The sequence below is a fragment of the Durio zibethinus genome, chromosome 14, assembly GCF_047325235.1.
Source record: "Durio zibethinus cultivar Kanyao isolate XHJ-2024 chromosome 14, ASM4732523v1, whole genome shotgun sequence".
In the NCBI taxonomy this organism is placed as follows: domain Eukaryota; kingdom Viridiplantae; phylum Streptophyta; class Magnoliopsida; order Malvales; family Malvaceae; genus Durio; species Durio zibethinus.
This window is the reverse complement of record NC_143175.1, coordinates 10489433-10512769: the sequence shown is the minus strand read 5'-3', so window position 1 is coordinate 10512769 and position 23337 is coordinate 10489433. Positions and strand designations below refer to the sequence as shown.

The 23337-nt window shown below is 29.5% G+C and overlaps 2 protein-coding genes across 12 annotated transcripts; one reads left to right on the top strand and one right to left on the bottom strand.

Moving 5' to 3' along the window:
* Positions 1-503: 503 nt before the first annotated feature.
* On the top strand, positions 504-11083 carry LOC111293579 (agglutinin-like protein). Of its 10 annotated transcripts, none has more exons than XM_089743497.1 (10): positions 508-780; positions 3114-3220; positions 3393-3539; positions 4204-4429; positions 4637-4757; positions 5543-5840; positions 5946-6035; positions 7160-7879; positions 7959-8113; positions 10215-11083. In XM_089743497.1, the coding sequence occupies exons 5-10, from the start codon at positions 4642-4644 to the stop codon at positions 10564-10566; spliced, it is 1731 nt and encodes a 576-aa protein (XP_089599623.1). In that variant the 5' UTR covers positions 508-780; positions 3114-3220; positions 3393-3539; positions 4204-4429; positions 4637-4641; the 3' UTR covers positions 10567-11083. The 10 variants fall into 10 exon arrangements, with proteins under 10 accessions (XP_022742068.2, XP_089599624.1, XP_089599623.1 ...); XM_089743492.1 differs by having other exon boundaries at positions 512-780; positions 3372-3539; positions 4204-4492; XM_089743495.1 differs by having other exon boundaries at positions 513-780; positions 3372-3539.
* A 122-nt stretch (positions 11084-11205) lies between these two features.
* Positions 11206-15289, bottom strand: LOC111293578 (FT-interacting protein 3-like). Of its 2 annotated transcripts, XM_022886330.2 has the most exons (3): positions 14769-15289; positions 12324-14136; positions 11977-12235 (listed from the first exon to the last, which is right to left on the bottom strand). In XM_022886330.2, the coding sequence occupies exons 2-3, from the start codon at positions 14121-14123 to the stop codon at positions 12089-12091; spliced, it is 1947 nt and encodes a 648-aa protein (XP_022742065.2). In that variant the 5' UTR covers positions 14124-14136; positions 14769-15289; the 3' UTR covers positions 11977-12088. The 2 variants fall into 2 exon arrangements, with proteins under 2 accessions (XP_022742061.2, XP_022742065.2); XM_022886326.2 differs by having other exon boundaries at positions 11206-14136; positions 14769-15286.
* Positions 15290-23337: the final 8048 nt, after the last annotated feature.

Sequence of the window (23337 nt, the reverse complement as noted above, 5' to 3'; positions counted from 1 at the left end):
CATTGTTTTGAAATTTTTAGCTTTATGAATTTCAACCATTATTCTGGAAAGTGTTAGATATCAAGGTCGAGTTTAAGAGAGAATGAAAGGAAAAAAATAAAAAATAATTATTTTATTTGATAATTTACATAACCAGGAAAATAAATTACATTAGCAATTTACATGATTAAAAAACTATTATATCAGTAATTTAAAAATGATTTTGTAATTCTATTAAACTTTGGAGTCATATTTTGTAAGTCAAAAGTATAAGAATTAAATTAGTTCAAATTAGGATAAAAATATTAAATTTTGATTTTTGAACGAATATACGAATCATTTGTTTTTTTATTCAAAATGAAATTGAATTGAATATTGAAATGTAATCAAAGCCCTCCAATCACGACTCGGCAAAAGATTGGCTCATTCCTAACCACATCTTTAGACACTCCCTTCACACGTGTCATCTTATCTGCCAATCACCTCTCATATGACGTCACGTGAACTGGGTCCCTCCTCCCTCACTCTCTTCCCATTTTTTTTTTCTCTCGTTTTCTCTGTTACCATCACTCTCTTCGTCCGGTAAAAATAATATGAAAAATCAAAGAAAGTAAATTTATTTTAATTTGTGGAATGTTTTATATGTTGTTGTGTTAGCTTGTTTTGTATTTTCTTTAAAATTTTTGGTGGAATTGGCGATGTGTGGGGCAATTGTGGCACGTACTTTTGAATTGGGATTTGGAGTTGGATTTGTGATCAGCTGCGTTTTCTTTAGAGATGTTTGATTGGAACGAAGAAGAGGTAATTATTTCTGACTTGTTTTTCCTGAAAAGAATTTTTAATAAATGACTTTTTTTCTTTAATTTTTTGGGTATGTCTTTGCACAAAATATGAAGTCAATTTCATTTTTTAATTCAACTTGTTAATTTTTTTCTGTTGAAGTAATTGTTATTGGAATAAATTTAACTGAAAATTTGTGTTTGGCTTTTATGAGATTGCTTAGATTGCTATTTTCTGTGTTCTGTCTGTGTTTTCTCATTGAATTGTTTTACTATGAAAATTAAAGCGCACTTGTTAAGGTTTCTATGTAAGGAAACATTTTCGCTTAAGATTGTCTCACAATCATTATTTATAGTAACTGTTATAAATTTTTTTTTTTAAACTATGGTTTTTAGAAATTTTTTGCTTAAAAATTCAATCTTTTTCTTTCTTGGGTTGAAAGCTGTCTTGGGGTTTAGGTAAAGAAGAGTTTCAGTACTTAACATGGAAATGGGTTAATGTTAGAGATCTAGGAAAGTGGAGTCGTAGGTTAAAGTGAACGTGATAAGCTGTACTAGAGTTGAGGAGTCTTGAGATGTTTGAAGGACATTTTCTAGGGTGAAACTGAAAATGGAGCTTTGGTATTTATGAGTTATTAAAACAATTCGTCATGATGAAGTTATCTGGTTTAGGAACTAGAAAGCATGAAAGATGACAATCAATGAGAGGCAAACTAGTCTGCTAGTAAGTAAATGGTTTATGCACATGGGGGAGCATTATTCTCTGTTCTCTAGCCTCCTATTAACTTAACATGAAAACATAAAACTAGATAAAGTAAAGAACAGCGTGAATGAATATAATATGATCAGTATTTGGAAAAAATTAATAAGAAGCATGTAGGAGGGAGGGAAGGGGCAGGGTATAACCAATATAATTCTTAAAGATAGAGTACTGAAATAGAGATTGGAAGAAAACTTGAAGTTTTAAATTGCTATAACAGTGTAGAGAAATAGACTAATGGCTCTTGTGTCAGATGGAATTTAAGTAGCATTAAGAATTGGTGGAATCAGAAACTTTATCTTGAAATAATTCAAAATTTTAAATGAGTCAGTGGATCCAAGAGAAACCTTGCTTAATTGTAGACTGAAACCTACTTAAATTCACTTACTGCACTAGAGCTGGAAAAAATTATTGTTTAGGGCCAGGATTTTAGAGCAGAAGGGCTAGGGTTTATACTTCAATTAAGGTGTGGAAATGCTCGGTTTCATGTTTTGGAAAAAGAGAAACATTTAAAAAGTGGTTAACCATATATTTAACAATAAAGATTGTAATAAGAGCTAAAATTTTAAGTGGGGTTTATTGTTGTTGCAGTTGTGCTAAAGGTTTCATGTTTCTTAATGAGTTCAAGGATGAAGGTTCTTCTTCTTTTGTGTTTGGTTTCTGATCATCATTTCATTCTTTCCCACTTTCTTTATTTATTATTATTTCTAACTTAGTTTTGCCACTCCCTAGTTTCCTGATACCTAACAGAGACTAAAGTGTCATCTCAAGGGACTGTAGATAATTTCTTAATGTAAAGTTCTGTCTAGCCCCTTTGTATTGGAATTGCTATTGGAGTCCTTGGTTAATAGACTTGATCATAGTTGGCATTGAAGATCATTCTTGTAGCTAAAAAATAATTTATTTATAAGATAAGTATTCCATTATTAACAAATAGAGCTGTCCAATCACTAAGCAACCTGCTGGAGCCCTCTAGACAGGTTGGCACATATTTAAGGTCATCCCTATTTAGCCAAGATGGATAAAAGCTACTTAAGGGATTAAACTCTTCAGATTTATGTTTGCTATTTTGTTATGTTATATGTGTTAATTGTTTTTTACGGATATTTAGGACATTTTGGGTTTCATTATATTATTAGCATTATACTTATTTTCCAAGTATTACAGCATTATGGTTATATTTCGTAATTTGAGCTTATATTAGGTTTAGGGTTTAGCTTTAAGTACCCAAATTATTTTACTTTCCGGGAGCTTATGATTATGAAATATAAAGTTTGGAATGTTCTGAATTATGGAGATTTGAGTATCAAGGCTTTGATCTTGGAGATTTTGATGCTGAGAATTGACTATTGAGAGTTGAGAATTGAGATTTAGAGAATTTCATTAAAAATTTCAGATTATTCTTGAGTGTTTTCTTTGAGAAACTTGCTCTACATCATTAGGAGGTGATAGCTCATATTTTGACGTAGAATACTAAAATTTGCAAAGTCAAGACAGCCTATATTCGTAACTGAAATTTCATGTCACCGTAGATGCAAACTCAGAGGGAGATTAACTTTCTAGTTGTTAATCCTGCCTTGGTTTTTATTCGACAGATGTATTAGATTGGTAAACATGCACGGTTCTGGATAGCATATGGCTAAAAGTGCTGAGAACCAGTCCACTTGCAGTCTTTGTTAGCCATTTCTTTTAGTAGTCTAAGGTAATGTTCCCTTTTTCTTTCTCTCCCTTTTTCCTTTAGATTTCGGAGAGCTTGCGTCTATGTACCTACATCAGTGAGCTTTGTATTAGTAACTTCCCAAGAAAGATTTTGTCTGGATATTCATTTCCTTTATATTTGCATGCGGGGGAAGCTTGTGCAATCTTGTCTGCAGTTGTGTGGCAGTAATATCATAGGCTTGACAACAATGGATGCTTAGCATTTGAAGCAGCTCTTGATTGTAATCGGGCCTGAATGTAGCCTCTTAAGAGCAACGTTTGCTTTTTGAAACAACTGTTGAATCTGTTAGCTTGACATCCAAGTGAGACAACTGTGTATTATTTTATTTTGTTTTTGTAATTTTTTGTTTTGTTTGCTTATGGAAAGTAGTGTTATCTAAGGTTAAATTTGTGGGAAGGATGCTTTGCATTGTGATTTAAAGTAAATAATAAACACTATTAGCTCCAATCAACATAGAAACAATAAAAATTCTTGAGATCAAATTCATTTTTGGGACCAAATCATGTTGAAGGAAGATTTAATGGATTCTGAGTGAAGTCAAAACATTTGAGCAAAAGGAAAGAACATTAAGAGGCTTCGTGGAATAAAGGCTGCAACACAAGTTAACAAAGTAATGCTCTGGGTTGGGGATAGAGTTTGATATTTTGTTCATAATTTCCATTGAAGAAACTCATAACCTATCCTTCTGGTATCTAATAGTTCTAATAATTTCTATCTAATTTGCTGTGGTGAAATTATTGTTGCGGGCAAAGATTGATTTTAGAAAGAACCTAAAGGCATAACAATTGATTTAATCAGGCACATCCTTGGACCCATAAACCAGACAACTGAACTGCAGCTTTGCTATAGCTTTTCAATTATTTTATTTTTTGCTTAAATATCATTATTTTGATTGCTTAAAGATATGATAATACCTTCTTGGATGTGATATGAATGGTGATATGGACCCTTCGTCATGTTTTCAGTTAAGGGATATAATATGGGGTGAGGATGGTGAGACTGATGACCATATAGTACCTTATCATGAGGGAGGTGAAAACTGTAGTAGTAAGAAGGAATGGAGTCAAGAAACTGCAACCATAAAGTCTACTGAGCGAAAGACATCTGGGGTTAAAGTTGATCTTCGTGGAACAAAGTTAGATGGCAGTTCCAATTTCAATGCAAATGGAGGGATTGCCACTTCAGGATTTGGTATGGGCTCATGGCCAGAGTTATCTTCATCTAATACAGCAAAAACTGATCAGGATTCTATTGGTAGAGAAGTCTCTAACAATTTGGTTGAAGTAACTAAATTTAGTTTAAAAAATGATGAGAATATTAGTTATTCAGACTAAAACCAATAACATTTGTTTTTTCTTTATTGTTTTATAACCTTAATTATCCACATTATCTGAACAGAGGAGATGACTGAACTTAGTAATGATCCTGATCGAAATCCCAATGATGGTAAAGAACAAGATTTTGTTGACTATAGCTGGGCTAACATTGGAAGCTTTGATGATCTTGATCGAATTTTTAGGTAAAGCACAATTTATACTGTTCTTGTAGCTTATGAAAGCATTGTCTTGACAATCTAGTCTGGAAGATTGGCATTTGTGCAGTCAGGCAAGCAGTATTTGTTATGATTTTCATTTTTCCTTTTGAATTCTGTAAGCAACCACAAGTTGATAACTTTTGTCACCTTGGCATAACCTTTACTGTCTTAACATAAATGACCAGTTATTTTCATGGACTTTTTACTTTGAAATTTTCTACTTTCATTTGCTCCAAGTTATAACTATTCTGTGTACCCTTAATGTAAAAGTAAAGAACCTGAAACTCCTGCACCGGCTTGAACACTCTGCTGGTCCAAACTTAATGTACACTTGTTATGTGTTTCTCTTCATTTTGTAGCAGTGTTGCAGACTAGTGTAAGAAAAATTTGTGAGGAGTCCAATACCCCGCCCCCATTTTCTGGGAAAAAAAGAACTCCAATCATAGTGTTCCTTGTTTCTCCTTTTCATCATATACAATGGCATCCATCTGACTCAATATTCTCACAAGGGATGATTTTGCAGCAGTGACACCGGTTTGATCATTCTGCTGGTCCAAATTTAATATACACTTGTTATGTGTTTCTCTTCATTTTGTAGCAGTGTTGCAAACTAGTGTCAGAAAAATCTGTGAGGAGTCCAATACCCTGCCCCCCCTTTCTGGGAAAAAAAGAAGAACTCTAATCATAGTGTTCCGTTCCTTGTTTCTCCTTTTCATCATATACAATGGCATCCATCTGACTCAATATTCTCACAAGGGATGATTTTGCAGCAATGACGACCCAATATTTGGCAATGGAAGCCTTGGTAGTGCTGATGAGTTATGGCCCTCATCTAAAGAGATAACAAACAGCCCAGGAAAATCCTTTCCTACCACTATGGATTCTTCTAGCTTAGGATTAGGAGCATTAAGGAGCACATCTGAACATTCGGAAATCAAGAGAAAATATGAGCAACAAGATAATCAGTCATTTACCCTTAGCTATGGGGAAATGGTTGGTTCCCCATCTCATGATGTGCATAATGTGGAATTTCCTGGAGATAAAAGTAAATCCATAATTGAAGAGCAGGTGTGAAACATCAACATGCAGTATGATCAATTCTTTGTTACTTATGCTTTTAACTTAGACAATTAAACCAAAGTAATAAACTAATTTCTATTTTCACTTTCACAGAGAAATGTGGAAACTGGGGGAAAAACCAGTGCATCAAAGTCTTGTCTGGTTGCTGAAGAAGTTATGACCCATAATGAATTGGCTGAGAAGGTATTCCTATCATACTCTTAATACTTAACTATTCAAATTATCTTTGGTTTCTAATATTTCTCTTCAAGATTTACAATAAAATACTATTTTCCATGGTCCTAGGATGGCAAGTTTTTATGATGTCTCATTTATTGTGCAGTTACAGAACCATGGGTATAAGTTTCTTGAACCTTTCTCATGTGCTATATTGGGAAGGGAAAGAGCCTAGCGTCTTTCAGTGTAGAATTTTTAAATAAATGATTTTGCTAGCTACAAACAAAATAGATGGATTAAATTTGTTTACTAGGTGCCCTACACAGAATTAGTGGGTTTGGCTTGGTATCATTAACTTCTGGAAGATCTCTAACAATATTATCCAATGAAAACCATCTGGGTAGAAAGTGCCTCTTCCTGTCAATTTTGAATCTATGTTTGACTTTGACATTTAACTGTGTTATGTGCTTTCCAATGAAAACAAAGTGTAATATTTCAAGCCCTTGCGGCATTTTACTGTTAAATTTTATTCAAGCTTTTGGTAGGTGCTGATATAACTCAGAGTTTGGATTATCTAATAGATGCTGAGAATATACTATTATATTGATGTTGTAATGTTTACTGTTAAATTTATTGAGCTAAAAAGGCCCACTTTCTTGTATTATGTGGACTTGGCAAGTAACCATCAGGCAGCAGTTTAGTTTGGAGCCTGCTAAAGTTTGCTATATACAGTGACAATAGGTTCACTGATTTATATTGTCTATTCAACTATTGAAGTTGGGAATGATTGAGATTGCTTGAACTAAGGATAGCTCGAACTTGTTCATGTAGAAAAGAGTTATAGCTCATTTCACCTTAAAATGTTGTCCAGAGAGGACTTTTTATGTGTTTGGCATATATTTGTTTGTCCTTCAAGGTCAAGTAATTGCTTTCTCTTAAATGATATCTTCTTTCTTTAGCCAAAGAAAAAAAGAGAACTTCTTTAGCGGTTCATCTTTTCTTTCTTCTTTCCTCCTCTTTTTTCCTGGGGATTGGAGGATGCTCTGAATAGGCAATATATAAATTATTGCATTAATTTACTGGCATTATAAATTTAGGCATTCCCTTCAAGATTTCAATGTTTTATTTTAGTTTAATACTTCTGTGCACAGGCATATAGGCAGAAAAAGCTGTTGAAATTTCAAACAAAACCTGAAGAAATAGGTGAGGCAAAACTAGTACAGGATTTATATGGTACCTGGAATCCATCTGGAAACCCATTGGCTCAATATGAGAATAATTTGGCAACCTCCATGGTAAAATCTTCTCCGTCTTCAGTTGTGAGTCAGCAGAGGGAGCTTCAAGGATCTGACTCACTGCAGTACCAGCACATATCCAATATATATGTAACCCCTTCCTCATATGGGAATTTTGCAAACCAATATCCTGCAATGCCAGTTTTGTCAAACATCGAGTCTGGGGAATTTAATCAGCAACCCTTGCTTTCTTGTTATGACATTTCCCCTGGCAAGGCAAATCCTGTAAGCAGGTTTGTTGAGGCTTCTGTAAAACCCTTGAGCATGACACCTCAGGAAAAAATCGAAAAATTGAGGCGGCGCCAGCAAATGCAAGCACTGCTTGCCATTCAGAAACAACAACAGCAGTTTACTCATCAAGTTCCTTGCACCAATCATTCTGTCATTCAAAAATCTACTCAAGAAAATCAATTTCAACATGTTGAGGGAGCTGATGTTGAAGACCTTAGCACTCTTGCGTCTTTTGAGCCAAACTCACCTCTAGAGCAAGATGATTCTAATACAATCTCTGTTGCAGTTGACAACCATTCGGTGGAAGACACAGTTCTGTGTCAGCTACAAGATATAATTGCAAAGGTATGCTTGACTTGCTGCTGAATTTCTTTCCTTGCTGGCTAATAAGGAACTACTGACACCAACATATCAATTTTTGAAGTTGGATGTCAGAATTAGACTTTGCGTAAGAGATAGCTTGATCCGGTTGGCTCAAAGTGCGATGCAGAGACATTATGCTAGTGACACAAGCAGCACAAACAAAAGTAGCAGGGTTGAAAATGAAGTTGCAAAAGAGGAAAATAAGAACCATAACAGGTTAGTAAACTCTATGCTGTTGCATTTATATTTATTTCAAAAGTGAAATTGATTTTATGTTATCTTGGAAAGGTTAATCTCTGTTAATGAACTCTTCAAAGGTTTTACTAAAATTACATTGCACTTCATTACCTAATGTCATTAATGGCTGAGTGCTGACTTACCAAGGCATAAATGTATTTTAATCCAAGATGAAAAATATAGATAAAAAGGAAGGGTGTTCTTTTTAAAGATTCCCTTTTCTTTTTCTTTTTCTTTTTCTTTTGTTTTCTGGGTTGATGAAATGAAGATCTTGCTTTTCTTTGGCTTTATGACAATTTGCTGATACTAACACTTTAAAGTTTAAATAGCCTGGGGTTAACTATGGTTTGTACTATTAAAAGGAATGTACGCTTTGTTAAAAAAGATGAATTTTGACTTAGTATGGAGTCAATGCATTTTCAGCCAAGACATAAAATATAGAAAAAGGAGGGCGTTCAACCTTTTTCTTCTTGGGCATAACTTGTTTCCTTGGTTGATGAATTGCTGATCTTTTCTCTCTCTACTTTTATGAGAATTTGCTGATCCTTTTCGCTTCAAATTTCTTATCCTCTATTTTTTTTGCGTTTTTCTTTCTCTCACTTTGGCTAAGCTGGCTCTATTATATTCCTATTGGCAGTTTCGTTGGGTCCCCATGGCATTCTTTTCCTTCTTAATTTATGGAAAGAAGTAGAAAAATGGAAGATTTTAAGGCCTTAGTATCTTTCTTTCATTTTGGGTTGACTAAGAAGAAAATTTTTTATCTAGAGACATTATTTTTGCATAATGATCTGCTGTCATGAGTTTTCCTTTTGAGATATACTTTTTCTTTTTAATTTATAATCTTAAAGGAAATTATGGATTTTTCTTAATCTTATAGGAAATTGAATGGATTTTTCTTAACACTCCATTTGGTAGGAAGAAAAGAAAGGGGTAAGGAAGGAAAATGTTCTAACTAATGGTTGAGCTCTACAACAACATGTGCTATTTTGTAGCGCAATCATTAGATTATAACTTTTTCCTTCCTTAACCCCCTTATTTCCTTCCTACCTAAATGAATTTTTTTTAAAAAAAATTCTCAACATCTCTCCTACGGCTAAAATTTTTAGAGAACTCAGCACCTCTTATATGTCCATTTTGTTAGTGCAATATGATTTCCATTTCCAATTTTTCCATTAAATGAGATTCAGGCATGGAAGGATAACAGCAAATTCCTTTTCTGTGCATGTAATTAAGTTAAGCAACTTAATTTTTTTTATCTGGGCATTCCTTCTTTGATATTTGATTATAGATAAATTCATAATTAATAGCTTAGGTTTAAATCAGTTTTTAGTTATATTTTACACCCATTGAGGGTTTGCTTCAAGCTCTAAGAGTTTTATTTGTATTCTTTTGGGGTTGAAGATAATTTGTAGTCTCCATCTGAAGTCCCAATTCTTATGAGATAAAAATCCATTCTAGCTCATGCGGACAACCAAAAGATCAAATATAGCCAAGATGAAAATGTCAAAGAATATACAATCATTGGCTTAAAAATAGGAATATGCATCCACAAATGAAGAATTTGCAAGGAAACTGAAATGTTCTGCGGTTAAATTATTTTCAGGAAGAAGAAACTCAAAATTTGGTAACTTTTAAATTGAACATTTGCTTGAAGCACATAAACTAAGATGTCATGCTTTGACATTGGAGATGGGTGTCAGGCATGGCAATATGTTTGTCTATATTTTGTAATGATGAAAAATGAGATAAAAAAAAAAAAAAGAAAAAACCTGTCAAAACTGAATTCTGCAAGTCATGTTATTAACAGCTAGTATGTGTGTCCTTGTCTAAGTTAAATACATACGTGCTTACTCAGTTGTGTTTATGGATTATTTTTGTCTCTGCGAGGATTTCATTACTTTATGTTATATCATTTTAAAGTCATTCTTCTGAACTTTTCAGGTTCTTTCCCTGAATCAACAGTTTTTTCGGAACTTAGAATACCATCTTTAACACTTAATGCTGCATTTTGGGCCTGCTGGAGTTAGATTGCATCAGAAGTTCCAAGTCTCATCTTATTCTCTTTGAATGTATGATACAGGATGTCTGATGCAGAAACAGAGACCAATCCCATAGATCGTACTGTTGCTCATTTACTCTTCGATCGGCCTCTCGAGTTGTCAGGAAAGCATCCTGAGACAACTGGATCGCTTGCTTCCTCAAAGTTCTCATATGAACGCAAATCAGTGGGTTTAATGAGTTTGCCGGGTTGCTTATCAGACAATTCACAAGTTAAACAAAACCTCGCTCACAATGTCTCAAAAGGTCCTTCCCCATTGATGGGACCCCAACACGTGGAGCATTTCAAGAACAGTCCTTGCATAGATACCTCTGAGAATGCATCAAACTATGGGCCTGCAGATGGTGGAGTTGCTAAGGTTGAATCCTCATAATGAAATCTGAAATTCTTCTAAGGGTAATTCCCTTAATATTTCCATGCCTATTAAGCGTGTGCTTTGAATTATTATACGGATTTACTGGTAATTCCAAGGTATTTTTTTCTTGTCGTCTGAGCTGAATCCCTTCAAGCTTATCGTGGAGCCATGAAAATCATCCTAGATTAGCTGGATCTGGAGCCTTAAAACATTGCCATTTCAAGAATCTGTGGACATCTATTGTCAGCATCTATAAACAAAAACTGCATAGGTGCTTGTGTTTGAAGTCAATGTCAGTTATATATCGCCCGTACAAATATTCCTCTGACATACTCCCTGGAGATGACTTATTTATATGTGTCATAATCTACACATTGCCTGAAGCAACATCAACCAACTCTCTGAAACATAGTAAGTCTTGGCAGATCAATTATTTGCCACCTCTATTCTTCCATTACTCCAGTAACTGAAACTTCGATATGGAATCGATGCATCACGTGTCTTTTATTAGTTTAAATAAACTAGAACTTTCTCATATTTTTGTGTTTACCTACCTGGTTCCATCCTAACGGTATTAGTGCCAACTTTCTTGAATATGCTTTGTGTTAATATTGGATTGCATGCATTTTTCTGTTCAATAGTTAAATAAGTAGATTAAAATCTAAAATGCATTGCACAACAATTGATTACATTAAATTAAAAATAATAATAAAATATATGGGAAAGGAAATAATTTTCCATTTTAGTTCTACTTGCTGACTCTGTAATTCTATTACAATCAAGCAAATCGTAACACCATCTTCTCAACTTTGATATGCACATTTGAGAAAGTCTTGGTGGTTGTTTGTTCCCACCGCCTTGTTTGTTAGGGATACCTCAATTAGTTTGAGTAGATGGTTGGCCATTGTTTAGCAGCAGTGATTTCAGGATCAAGTTCGTCTTCTTTTTTAAAGTTTAATACAACTTTATGTTAATTTTATTCAATTTGCTTATTGATTTCTTTCGTAAATGAAGTTCTTTTTTGCCAATTTATTAGAACAAGTCTAGAGAGTAAAAGAGCTCAAGAATTGGTTGAAATGTGTGTTGGTGATTGTAGGAGATGGAAGAAAATAAAATCTGATTTAAACATAAAAGAAATACGTAAAGAAGAAAGCTCCATGGTTTGTAATTTTATTAATCAGAAGAAAAAGAATATTTGCTTACATCTTTTAAAAGAACTGTTAAAAGAAGGAAAAAGAAATGTATTCTCATAACATGTAATCTGCTTTTGTGGGCAATCTGCTCATGAAGTTCTGGGGTGCATTTAAAATGTCATTACCAAATGCTGGATGCCTCATCCAATAAAAGCCACCAACGATAAGAAAAACTTTGAGATTTACGTAATATAAGAGGAAAGAACCTACCAGACAAGAAGCAAGGAACACAGCTGTAATTCTTGGGTCTTGCCAGTTTAGCAGAGAGTGAAACCTCTCAGCTTTAGTTGCAAAGTCACCAATAACAGTCACAACCCTCCCTGCTATACTTCTCAGCCGATCATATCTCATTCTAAGAACGTCAGATTGTCTAGAAGATGGGAATGTGTCAAATTCTTCATCCAATTCATCAGCAGTTGTTGAAATAGCAAGGGAAAGTTTGACATCAATGTGAGTTGGATGCCTCGGTCGGTTCCTCCATCGGCAAATCCCAACTTGAAGGCAATATAGAATCAGTGTAGGCAATATCAAATCTGGTTTAAGAACCGCAATGCAGTATATTGATATGACTAGAATAGTTACCGTAGGATTCTTCCACCTCCGTATTTCATCAAACCATTTCCAAGCATCCAAAAAGCACTTCAAAGTAGCCAATAGTCTTTCGAAATTGGCTTTGGCTTTTCTTAGGCTCCACATCTGGGAACCTCCATCCAAAATGTACTCCACAACTTCTCTCCTTAATGGTGGTTCAGAGCGGCTTAGCCTTAAACAAAGAATACGAGTGGCTTGTTGCCTTAAACTATCGAGGTGATATATGGAGAGCGGGTAAATATGATGCATTTTCGGAAACAAAGGATTAATGGTATAAGCCAGAAATAACTTCAAGAACGATGAGCAAGTAAATCTTACAGCTAACTGAATTTCTCCCATTTTTTTCAATCCATTGGGTTTTAACACCAAAAGGGGATAAGAGTATGAGTAAATCTTGTCAGTTGAAAGAGTAGATAGTCGAATCCTTACCTTCCCAATGCTTGGATCTTTTCCACCTCCAACCACAACACCACCATGCAAGTGACAGTCATCAAAAACTCCTATAGTAAGGACAGTAAACGGATCATAAACCTCCCAAGTATATTGTTCATTCCATTTCGGAGCAAAACTGTCAACTATTGTCCTAGTCTTGACCCACTTAGGCCCGTATTTCGCCACGCAATAAGCATCAGTAGTTTCGCGCCCATCTCTTAACTTCATTGGCTGCAAACTGCTAGCAGTTATGATCCCCAACTCCAAAACCCCTATCATTGCCGTCCACAGCTTTTTCGCTGTTGGCCGGTAGTCACTAACATAGTGAATATATTCATCAAAAACATGATATCCACCATCCAGAGTTATTCGCATGTTAAGCTTACTAAAAAAATTCAGCTCTTTCCTCCGTCCATCTTCAAGTACAATCTTTTCAAGATTGTACCACTTAGGAGCAGCTGGTACAGGTAGCAGCCTCTGGTCAACCTGTGATAAACGAATTACACACCTTCCTAAACACTCCATATTTTTTCCCAGCTTATCCTCCACACTCAAAATTAAAGGATCACCAAATGGCTCTGCCACAACAAACATCAAATCCTCATTCCATTTAGGATTCACATTCTTATCAGGGGAAACTTTGGTCCTCAAGATCACATCCCCAAGAATAGCCTTGACATAAACCTCTGGTTTTCTATTCCTGTTGCCAGCAGGTACCAAATCCTGTGCTTGAATTATATTAACTCTAAGGTACCAAAGTCTAGGTGAAAGATATACTTTCGAACGAGTATTCAGAAGGCATTCACCGCTCACAATTGCTGCATCTGAATGCCAGGCATCAGGAAACACATCATCAGCTTGAGTGCCAAACCAAATGGCCAACATCAGTTCTCCTCTCCCTACATTGATCCCATTTTTGTCCTCCAACTTATACCATTGTGAAGCAAGTGGACTATCTGGTGGAAGACAAGTAGGAATGTCAGACAAATTAATAGTAACCTTGCCAATCATGTTGTCATTAATTGCAAGTTGCTTGTCTCTCACAGTGATCTCCACAGCTGTACCCTGCACACGATCTCTTGTGAAGGCAAACACTTTGTTCCATTCCAGATTTGGTTTCGTCTCAAAGTATTTCGTCGTTGCCTTATAGTTCCCAATCTTTATTTCAACAAAAGGATCACTGATTCCATTGACGGTTTTCAATGGCAAATCTCTAGCTCTAACTATTCTGACAAATAAGAATTGCATCTGCTCAACAAGGTCAAATGAGGATGTAAGCTTTGCACTGCCAGAGACTCGGTCACCACCAATTTTCGGTTTGGTCTCCCCCAAAGAATACTCTACTTTTCCTCCCGCCATTGTGCAAAGCAAACTAGAAGAAAGGGACCATATGTTAGAGGGTTTAAAAGAATAAACAGATAGTCGCAAATGTTCTGACAGAAAAAAAAAAAAAAAAAAACCTTTAAAATCAGTATAATTTGGCACTTAAGAAAGCAGGTTTAGATTTCAAAACATCCAAATTCTAAATTATACTGTAGCAAGGAAAAATTCAAGAATGTATATGTGATTTATCTCTTCCAATACAGATATCAAAACCATGAATCATATGAAAAGGAACGACAATCACATCTGAATGCCAAACAGAGTACAATAATTTGAAGAGATGCATTTGAAAATAAGCAGAAAACATGGGAAAAAAAAAAAACAGAGAGAGACAATAAAATTTCCTATGTGATAGTTATTAGATGCCAGACTTCAGAACACAAATGGTTGATATATAAATTCTAACATGGAGGCTAGAAGAATGCAATGATATTAATGCTACCTCCCTTTCACAGTTAATAAGATTCAAATAAGAACAAAGCAGGGAAACAACAAAGAAGTAATAGTTGTTGTTTTTTTTTTTTTTTGTGTTGAAGTATGTAACAAACATGTTACACGTACCAGAAAAAGTTCTTGAAATAAAGAACACCCCAACACAAAGGAAAGAGATTGGTTGGTTACCTGAACAAGAATGTGAAGTTTAATTGATGGAGGCAGAAGGCTGGTTGCAGCTAGTTATATAAAGAGAAATCCCTAGGCCCTAGATATTTTAGAGATTTGATGTCAAGTAATAATGAAAGAAATTTATATTTAGACACAAGGAGAATTCAAAATGGAAAGTTCTGAAACTAAAGTGGCAAGAGTAAGAGAAAAACCAGGAAAGCTGAAAAATCAAACTGCCTTTATATTTTCTTGTTTCCATAAGTAACGTAAAAGGATTTGTAAAAGGTTTTTTTTTTTTTTTTTGTTAACTATCAATCCCTTAAACCTGGACTTGCAGATCATCAACTTCTAGGTGTAAGAACTGCAACTTGTTTTGCTGCTTCGATTATGAGTGATTAAGTGTGGGATAGTGGCAGTGGAGGTGCGTATTTTTTATAGAACGTAGCGTTGCAATAAATTTTGATCAAAGAATTGGGAGTGTGGATTTGCTTGGACATAGGTACATTTGGATGGTCGAGATGGCTTTGGATGATTGAAGAGGTCTGTGGACTCTTTTTTTTAAGACACCTGGATGAAAGACCGTATATGAGATAACTTCTTTTTTTTTTAAATTGTGCGTAGCAATTGTAGTAAAATAAAAGAGTTTCCAGTTTCGCGTCATGTTAGACTTGGTTGATACGATTTGATTTGTTTTATATCAAAACTAGATTTCTCTAAACAGATTTTTTTATCATATTTTTAAATTTTTAAATTTTTTTAAATTTATCTTAATTTTTTTTATTATTTTAATGAAAAATATATTTCTTAATTTTTTATTTATAAAAAAATAATTTATCACATTTTGATCTTAAAGTTTTTATTTTAAAAATGCATTTATATTTATAATGTATTTGATTCATAACAAAAAATGAAAAAACATTTAGAGTGTTTGATTGTGAATTATGAATTATATAAAATGGTTGAGAAAATATATAGAATATACAAATATTTTTACATGATAAAAATAAAAAAAAATCTAAAGTGATAGATAAAACCTTTGGATTTTTTAATTATCTTACAATATTATTTAAAATATTAAAATATATATAACTATAAAATCTAAAGTGTTGATGTATAATTTAATCAAGTTGAATATCTATTCAGTCATTTATATTAAAATAGAACAAAAAAACATAATATATCCATCATTGGTACCTTACCATTTAACTTAAAATAATCATTCACGGACCGAAATAAGTAATGAAATAAGTAGTTTTCCTTTAAAAATAATAATACTTATTTTATCAAAATCAAATTATACGAGCTCAATAACTAATTCATAACAAAGCAAATATATGACAAATGTGAAAGGTGGTGCTATTTGCACTCCAACTTCTTCTCTTCACACTCCATTACTATTAACATCCAATTTTTTACTCAATACACCTTAAATCCAAAACAAAAATTTACTAAAAACTTAAACACCCCATCTCTTTCAACCAGAAACCCTAAAAACCTTAAAGGATTTAGCTTCAAATCAAACCCCAATCACCCATTTAACATTAAATAACTTAGAATTAGAGGTAAATTATTTGTTTTTTCTGCTTTTCATTTGATTTTGTGTTCAGTTTCATAAGATTTAAAATTTTAAGTTTTAAATAATAATTTGGGATACGATTTAAACATTTCAAAAATGAATTTCCTAAAATTATTGAACATTTTCAAAAAAAAATGTCCAAAATTGTTCAAGATCTTTCAAAAATTCACTTCCAGAATCCCTTAAAGGTTTCAAACATCCATTTCTGAAAATCTTTAAGAATTTTTGAAATTTCTCAATGATTTTCAAACATTCATTTTCAGAAGTCTTTAAAAACTTTCAAAAATAAATTTTCGGTACATATAATAGTACTTATTTTATTAAAACCAAATTATACAAACTCAATAACTAATTCATAAAAAAGCAAATATATGACAAATGTGAAGAGTGGTGCTATTTGCACCCCAACTTCTTCTCTTCACACCCCATTACTATTAACATCCAATTTTTTACTCAATACGCCCCAAACCCAAAACAAAAATTTACTAAAAACCTAAACATCCCATCTCTTTCAACCAAAAACCCTAAAAACCTTAAAGGATTTAGCCTCAAATCAAACCCTAATCACCCCTTTGACATTAGATAGCTTAGAATCAGAGGTAAATTATTTGTTTTTTCTATTTTTCATTTGATTTTGTGTTTAGTTTCATAAGATTTAAAATTTTAAGTTTTAAGGTACGATTTGAGATATGATTTAAACATTTCAAAAATGAATTTCTCGAAATTATTGAAAATTTTCGAAAATGAATGTCCAAAATCGTTCAAGATCTTCCAAAAATTCACTTTCGGAATCTCTTAAAGGTTTCAAACATTCATTTCTTAAAATCTTTTAAGAATTTTCAAAAGTGAATTTTTGGAATTTCTTAATGATTTTCAAACATTCATTTTCAGAAGTCTTTAAAAACTTTCATAAATAAATTTTTGATACATAATAATTTGACATTGTAAGGAATATTGACCTTGATAATGTCATCAATAGATTAGCAAATCTAATAATAGGGACCTTTAATTTATTGGCCACTAAGCACTATTCGTTAAATAATGTTTGCAATATTTTTATAATTTTGACAAACGTACATCTGAGAACAACCAATAAGTGTGAAAAGGCACTCGTGCAAGTTAACTGTTGCACTATGTGCGATGAGCATGACTTCATCGCATATGGTGAAGTAGTCAACTTGCACGAGCTCCTCTTCCCAATTAATGATTCCTCTCAAATGCAAGTTTGTTAAAATTGAAAAAATATTGCAAATATTATTAAACGAACAGTGTGGTAAAAAAATTAGAAATTTCTACTATCAGATTTAAACAGCCTGTATCTTGAATAAATCATTAAAGATCCGTTTGGAGATCACAGCAAGAGATATCCAATATTTTTGTGTCAAACACTGATCAAGAGATTAAAATCTACTATCTCATACCTAATGAACAAAGAAACTAAAGTAAAAAATTACTTCCGAAAATCTATTTTCAGATAATTGTAATGCTTCAAGAACTGTATTTTTTGATACAATAAAGAAGTTTTCGAAAATAAATTTTTGGAATATTGAAGAAGTTTTTGGAAATGAATTTTCAGTACATTGAATAAGCTTCCAAAAATGAATTTCTGTAACTTTTGTTCATTTTCGAAAATAAATTTTGGTAAATAACTACTTTTTCTAGAAATGAATTTTCAAAACTTACTGAAAAGAAAAAAAAAAAAAGATGTGAAGGATAAAAAAGATAATTGACTAATGTGTATTTAAGTAATTTTATTAAAGGTTAATTTTTGGGGTGTATTGAAAATTTTTTAGAGTGTAAATAGCACTATTCAATGTGAAAAGTGAAAAAAAAATATTTCTTGATAATAGGTTAAAATTTAAAAAAATCCAAAATCCAAAAAAAAAAATATAATTTTAAGAAAAAAGATATTATAGGAAGTTATATTTTAACACAAATTTCCTAAAAAAAGAAGAATTTTAATAAACATTTATGAACATATCATCACTTTGCGATAAATGATCAAAAGTTTTGAACAAAATACAAAAAAAAAAAAGTTAGTAAATGAGTATTAAAAGAAAAATGAATTGAAATAAATATTAGTTTTTTTATAAGAATAAAATTATAAAAAAAAACAATATATCTTTAAAAAAAGTTGTAAATTGAAAAAAAAAATAATGGTCTAACATATACCATTTATACGTTTATTGCATGACAATTAAGTGTATAGATAATTTTTAAATTGATACTATATTTTCATTTAAAAAATATAATAAATGATATTTATCTTTTTAAATTTTTAAACATTTAAAAAATAAATATAAAAAAATTATGAAGGAAAAAATTCAAATTTTAAATTGTAAAATTTAAAAAGAAATATATTTAAATAACTAATGAAATTTGAATTAAATAAAATTAACTTTTAAAATTTCAAATTTATATTATAATTTTCTTTTATTTTAAATAGATAATTTTTTCTATTTAGTTATTTTAAATTTAAATTGAGTGAAAGAAATGTTGATAATATGGAACCAATACTTAAAAATTTAGAATCAAGATTTTTTGTAAAAAGATATAACTAAAATTGCAACAACACTTGCAGTAAAAAAAAAATAGAGAATTAATTAATGATAATATGATATATTTTTATTAATATATGAATTTCTTTTTCATTTTAAATTTTGAAAGTTTTGGATAATTAAATAATTTTTTTAAATATATATTTTTTATATATAATTTAAAATTAAAAAATATCTTATATGTCATTATTAAGAAAAATTTTAAGAATTTTTTTACATATTAAAAAGATAAATTGTCTACATAAATGTTCAAATTAATAAATGTTATCTATAACTATTTATTATGTAATATAATATTATATATAGTTATTTTTATATTAATAGTTTAAATATATTTAAGAATAAATTTAACAAAAATATTTTATATTAATAAAATAATGCCTATTTAAATCTAAAAAATTGTGTCCAAAATTTGACTATAATCGGACCAGGCCTTAATAATTATTATGAGTATTTATTTACAGAAATGTTAAGCAATCCAAAATTAACTTGACTAGAGATAATAAATAATTTCCCATTAGGTTTATTTTTAAAAAATTTTAGTTATCATTTAATTATTTCTAATTAAACAAAATTTTATCTATTTTTTCTAATCATTCGTTTAGCTAATTATGAAATGCATTATTTTAAAATTGGAAAAAAATCTTTTTTTATTTTGTAAATAATTAATACCTACATATAATAAAATTTGAGGTGATAATTAGAAGAAAAATGTATTTGCAATGATTATATAATTAATTATTAATTATACAAGTAATATGATAGATTCTTTTTATAATCACTAGGTAAATGTTCGTATTTCTTTGTGGGATAATGATAAAGATGTAATTTGCATATATAATTCTTTCGAAAAAAAGATAATGTTATATTTTTGAAGATTGAGTTTATATTTAATGCATTGTTAGTTTATAGATATTATATACTGTCAGTGAATTAAATAATATTATTTTATTAATATTATAAATTAGATAATAATACTTTATTAATGAGCGAATTTTTTTAAAAAATATTAATTTTTATATATTTATTTTAAAGGTTGATGTTTGATCATTAACAAAGTATTATCATTGATTTACTACTAATGTATAAGATTTATATACTAATAATATATCAAATATAAACTCTTAAAATTTCAAGAATAAAAAAAAAATAAAGGCTAAAGGGTAAAAAAAAACTTTGAACAAAAATTCAATAATCATTTAAATTTTTATCATTTTATTGCAATCAATTAAAACTTTAAGAACCTATTTTCATCAATTGTGTTCTTATTAGACAAAAATTAATTAACCGTCAACACCTATTTTAGCTAATTGAAAGCTTCATTAAAGTGAAAATAGATGTTTAAAGTTTAATTTGAAATAAAAAATTCAAAAACTTAATTAAAATATCAAAAATTTAAATAATTATTTAAATTTTTGTTCGAAAAAATTTTTACTCTTTTATCAAAAATAAAGTATTGATTATACTATTCAAAGTATTTGAATGTTTATACTAATTAATTTTAAATAACGAAATATCATATTAATTATAGATATTATATACTATCAGTGAATTAAATAATATTATTTTATTAATATTGTAAATTAGATAATAACACTTTATTAATGAGCGAATTTTTTTAAAAAATATTAATTTTTATATATTTATTTTAAAGGTTGATGTTTGATCATTAACAAAGTATTATCATTTGATTTACTACTAATGTATAAGATTTATATACTAATAATGTATCAAATATAAACTCTTAAAATTTCAAAAATAAAAAAAAAATAAAGGCTAAAGGATAAAAAAAAACTTTGAACAAAAATTCAATAATCATTTAAATTTTTATCATTTTATTGCAATCAATTAAAACTTTAAGAACCTATTTTCATCAATTGTGTTCTTATTAGACAAAAATTAATTAACCGTCAACACCTATTTTAGCTAATTGAAAGCTTCATTAAAGTGAAAATAGATGTTTAAAGTTTAATTTGATAAAAATATATGTTTAAGAGTTTAATTGATTTGAAATAAAAAATTCAAAAACTTAATTAAAATATCAAAAATTTAAATAATTATTTAAATTTTTGTTTGAAAAAATTTTTACTCTTTTATCAAAAATAAAATATTGATTATACTATTCAAAGTATTTGAATGTTTATACTAATTAATTTTAAATAACGAAATATCATATTAATTATAGATATTATATACTGTCAGTGAATTAAATAATATTATTTTATTAATATTGTAAATTAGATAATAACACTTTATTGATGAGCGAATTTTTTTAAAAAATATTAATTTTTATATATTTATTTTAAAGGTTGATGTTTGATCATTAACAAAGTATTATCATTGATTTACTACTAATGTATAAGATTTATATACTAATAATGTATCAAATATAAACTCTTAAAATTTCAAGAATAAAAAAAAAATAAAGGCTAAAGGGTAAAAAAAAACTTTGAACAAAAATTCAATAATCATTTAAATTTTTATCATTTTATTGCAATCAATTAAAACTTTAAGAACCTATTTTCATCAATTGTGTTCTTATTAGACAAAAATTAATTAACCGTCAACACCTATTTTAGCTAATTGAAAGCTTCATTAAAGTGAAAATAGATGTTTAAAGTTTAATTTGATAAAAATATATGTTTAAGAGTTTAATTGATTTGAAATAAAAAATTCAAAAACTTAATTAAAATATCAAAAATTTAAATAATTATTTAAATTTTTGTTCGAAAAAATTTTTACTCTTTTATCAAAAATAAAGTATTGATTATACTATTCAAAGTATTTGAATGTTTATACTAATTAATTTTAAATAACGAAATATCATATTAATTCATTAAAAATTAATTTACTTGTTATTGTATTTAAGATTTAATACCATCCAACTATATATATATATATATATATATATATATATCACAAACTCAAAACATCAATCACTAGAAAAAGTAGTTCTGATCTTTAAAGAAAACTAAATGATCTTAAGATCTTTGGAAGAAACATAAGATTCTTACCATTTAATGAAAAGAAAAGGAATTTGATTAATTGATGTAAAAATAGTTAGCAGAAGGGCTATTCCAAACTTGTTTCTTTCAAACTACTTGTGATAAATGACTGTAAAAATTGTTAAGCCCTACCATTAGATCCTAAGAATCCCTTAAACCATCCCAAACTTCCAATTATGCCCTCACTTAATACATTAAAAAGACTCAATCACCTCTCTAAATCAATTAAACACTCAATTTCCCTATATGAACTGATGAACACATGTGCTTAAATTAACTTTCCAAAAACTTAAATTCAGAGAATCAATTGAGGATAATTTAGGGTTTATTTAAATGAGTAGACAATTTAAGGTTTATTTAAATGAGCGATGAGATTAGTTTTATTAAATTTTAAATAGTGATGAAGTTAAAATTAATTATTATAATAATAAAATTTAAATTAATGATAAAACATATATTTTAATATAAAAGTAATGATAACGGTGTTGTAAATTATAATGCGAAAATAAAATGATCATTAAGTGTATTAATTTTAAATTTAAATAAAATATAAAATTTAAATTATTAGACATTTATGAAATTAATTAATAATTAATAATTAATAATTAATAATAATATAATAATATATCAAATTTATAAAAAAAATTGATTACGAATTATGATAATTTAGGAAAATATAATAATTATTTTTATATCGAAATAATAATTATTTTCATTTAAAAAAAGTTTTGAAAGAATTAAAAAGCAGATAAAGAAAAGTCAAATGACATAAGTGTACAATCCATTACTTAAATTTTGGTCATGTACGGATGAAAAATACATGACTAAAATTTAAGTCACCTGTTTTTTTTTTTGTTTTTTACATTTTTATCTTTTTTTTTAGGTTTTTTATTTTTATCAATTTTTTATATTTAATAAATATTTTTATAAATTTTATTTTTAAAGTGGGACCCATTTTATACCAAACTTTTTTTTATTTTTTACTTTTTTTAAGATTTTATTTTTTATGAGATCCATTTAGTATCACGTGTTTATTTTTTAATATTTTTTATTTTTTATATTTGATAAATATTTTAAAGATTTTAATTTTAATCTCACAAATACCAAAAAGTATTACACGTGTCAAGTTTTTTTTAAAAAAATTTATTTTTTATTTTTTAAATATTCATATATTTATATAATATTTTACTTTGAAATGAGTTAAGAGGATTTTTTATTATTTTATTTTTAAATAATATACATTGAAATAGATTGATTTTTTTAAAAACAAAAATGAGTTCGAATAAAAAGCATATTTAAAATATTTTTTTGAGCTATTTCAAGATATATATATATAATTTAGATTTTATTATTTATTTAATTATATATATTATATTAATAAAATTATTTTTTATCTGAATTTAATAAATTAATATTTTAAACTTAAGGTGTCAATGTTACACGTTTAG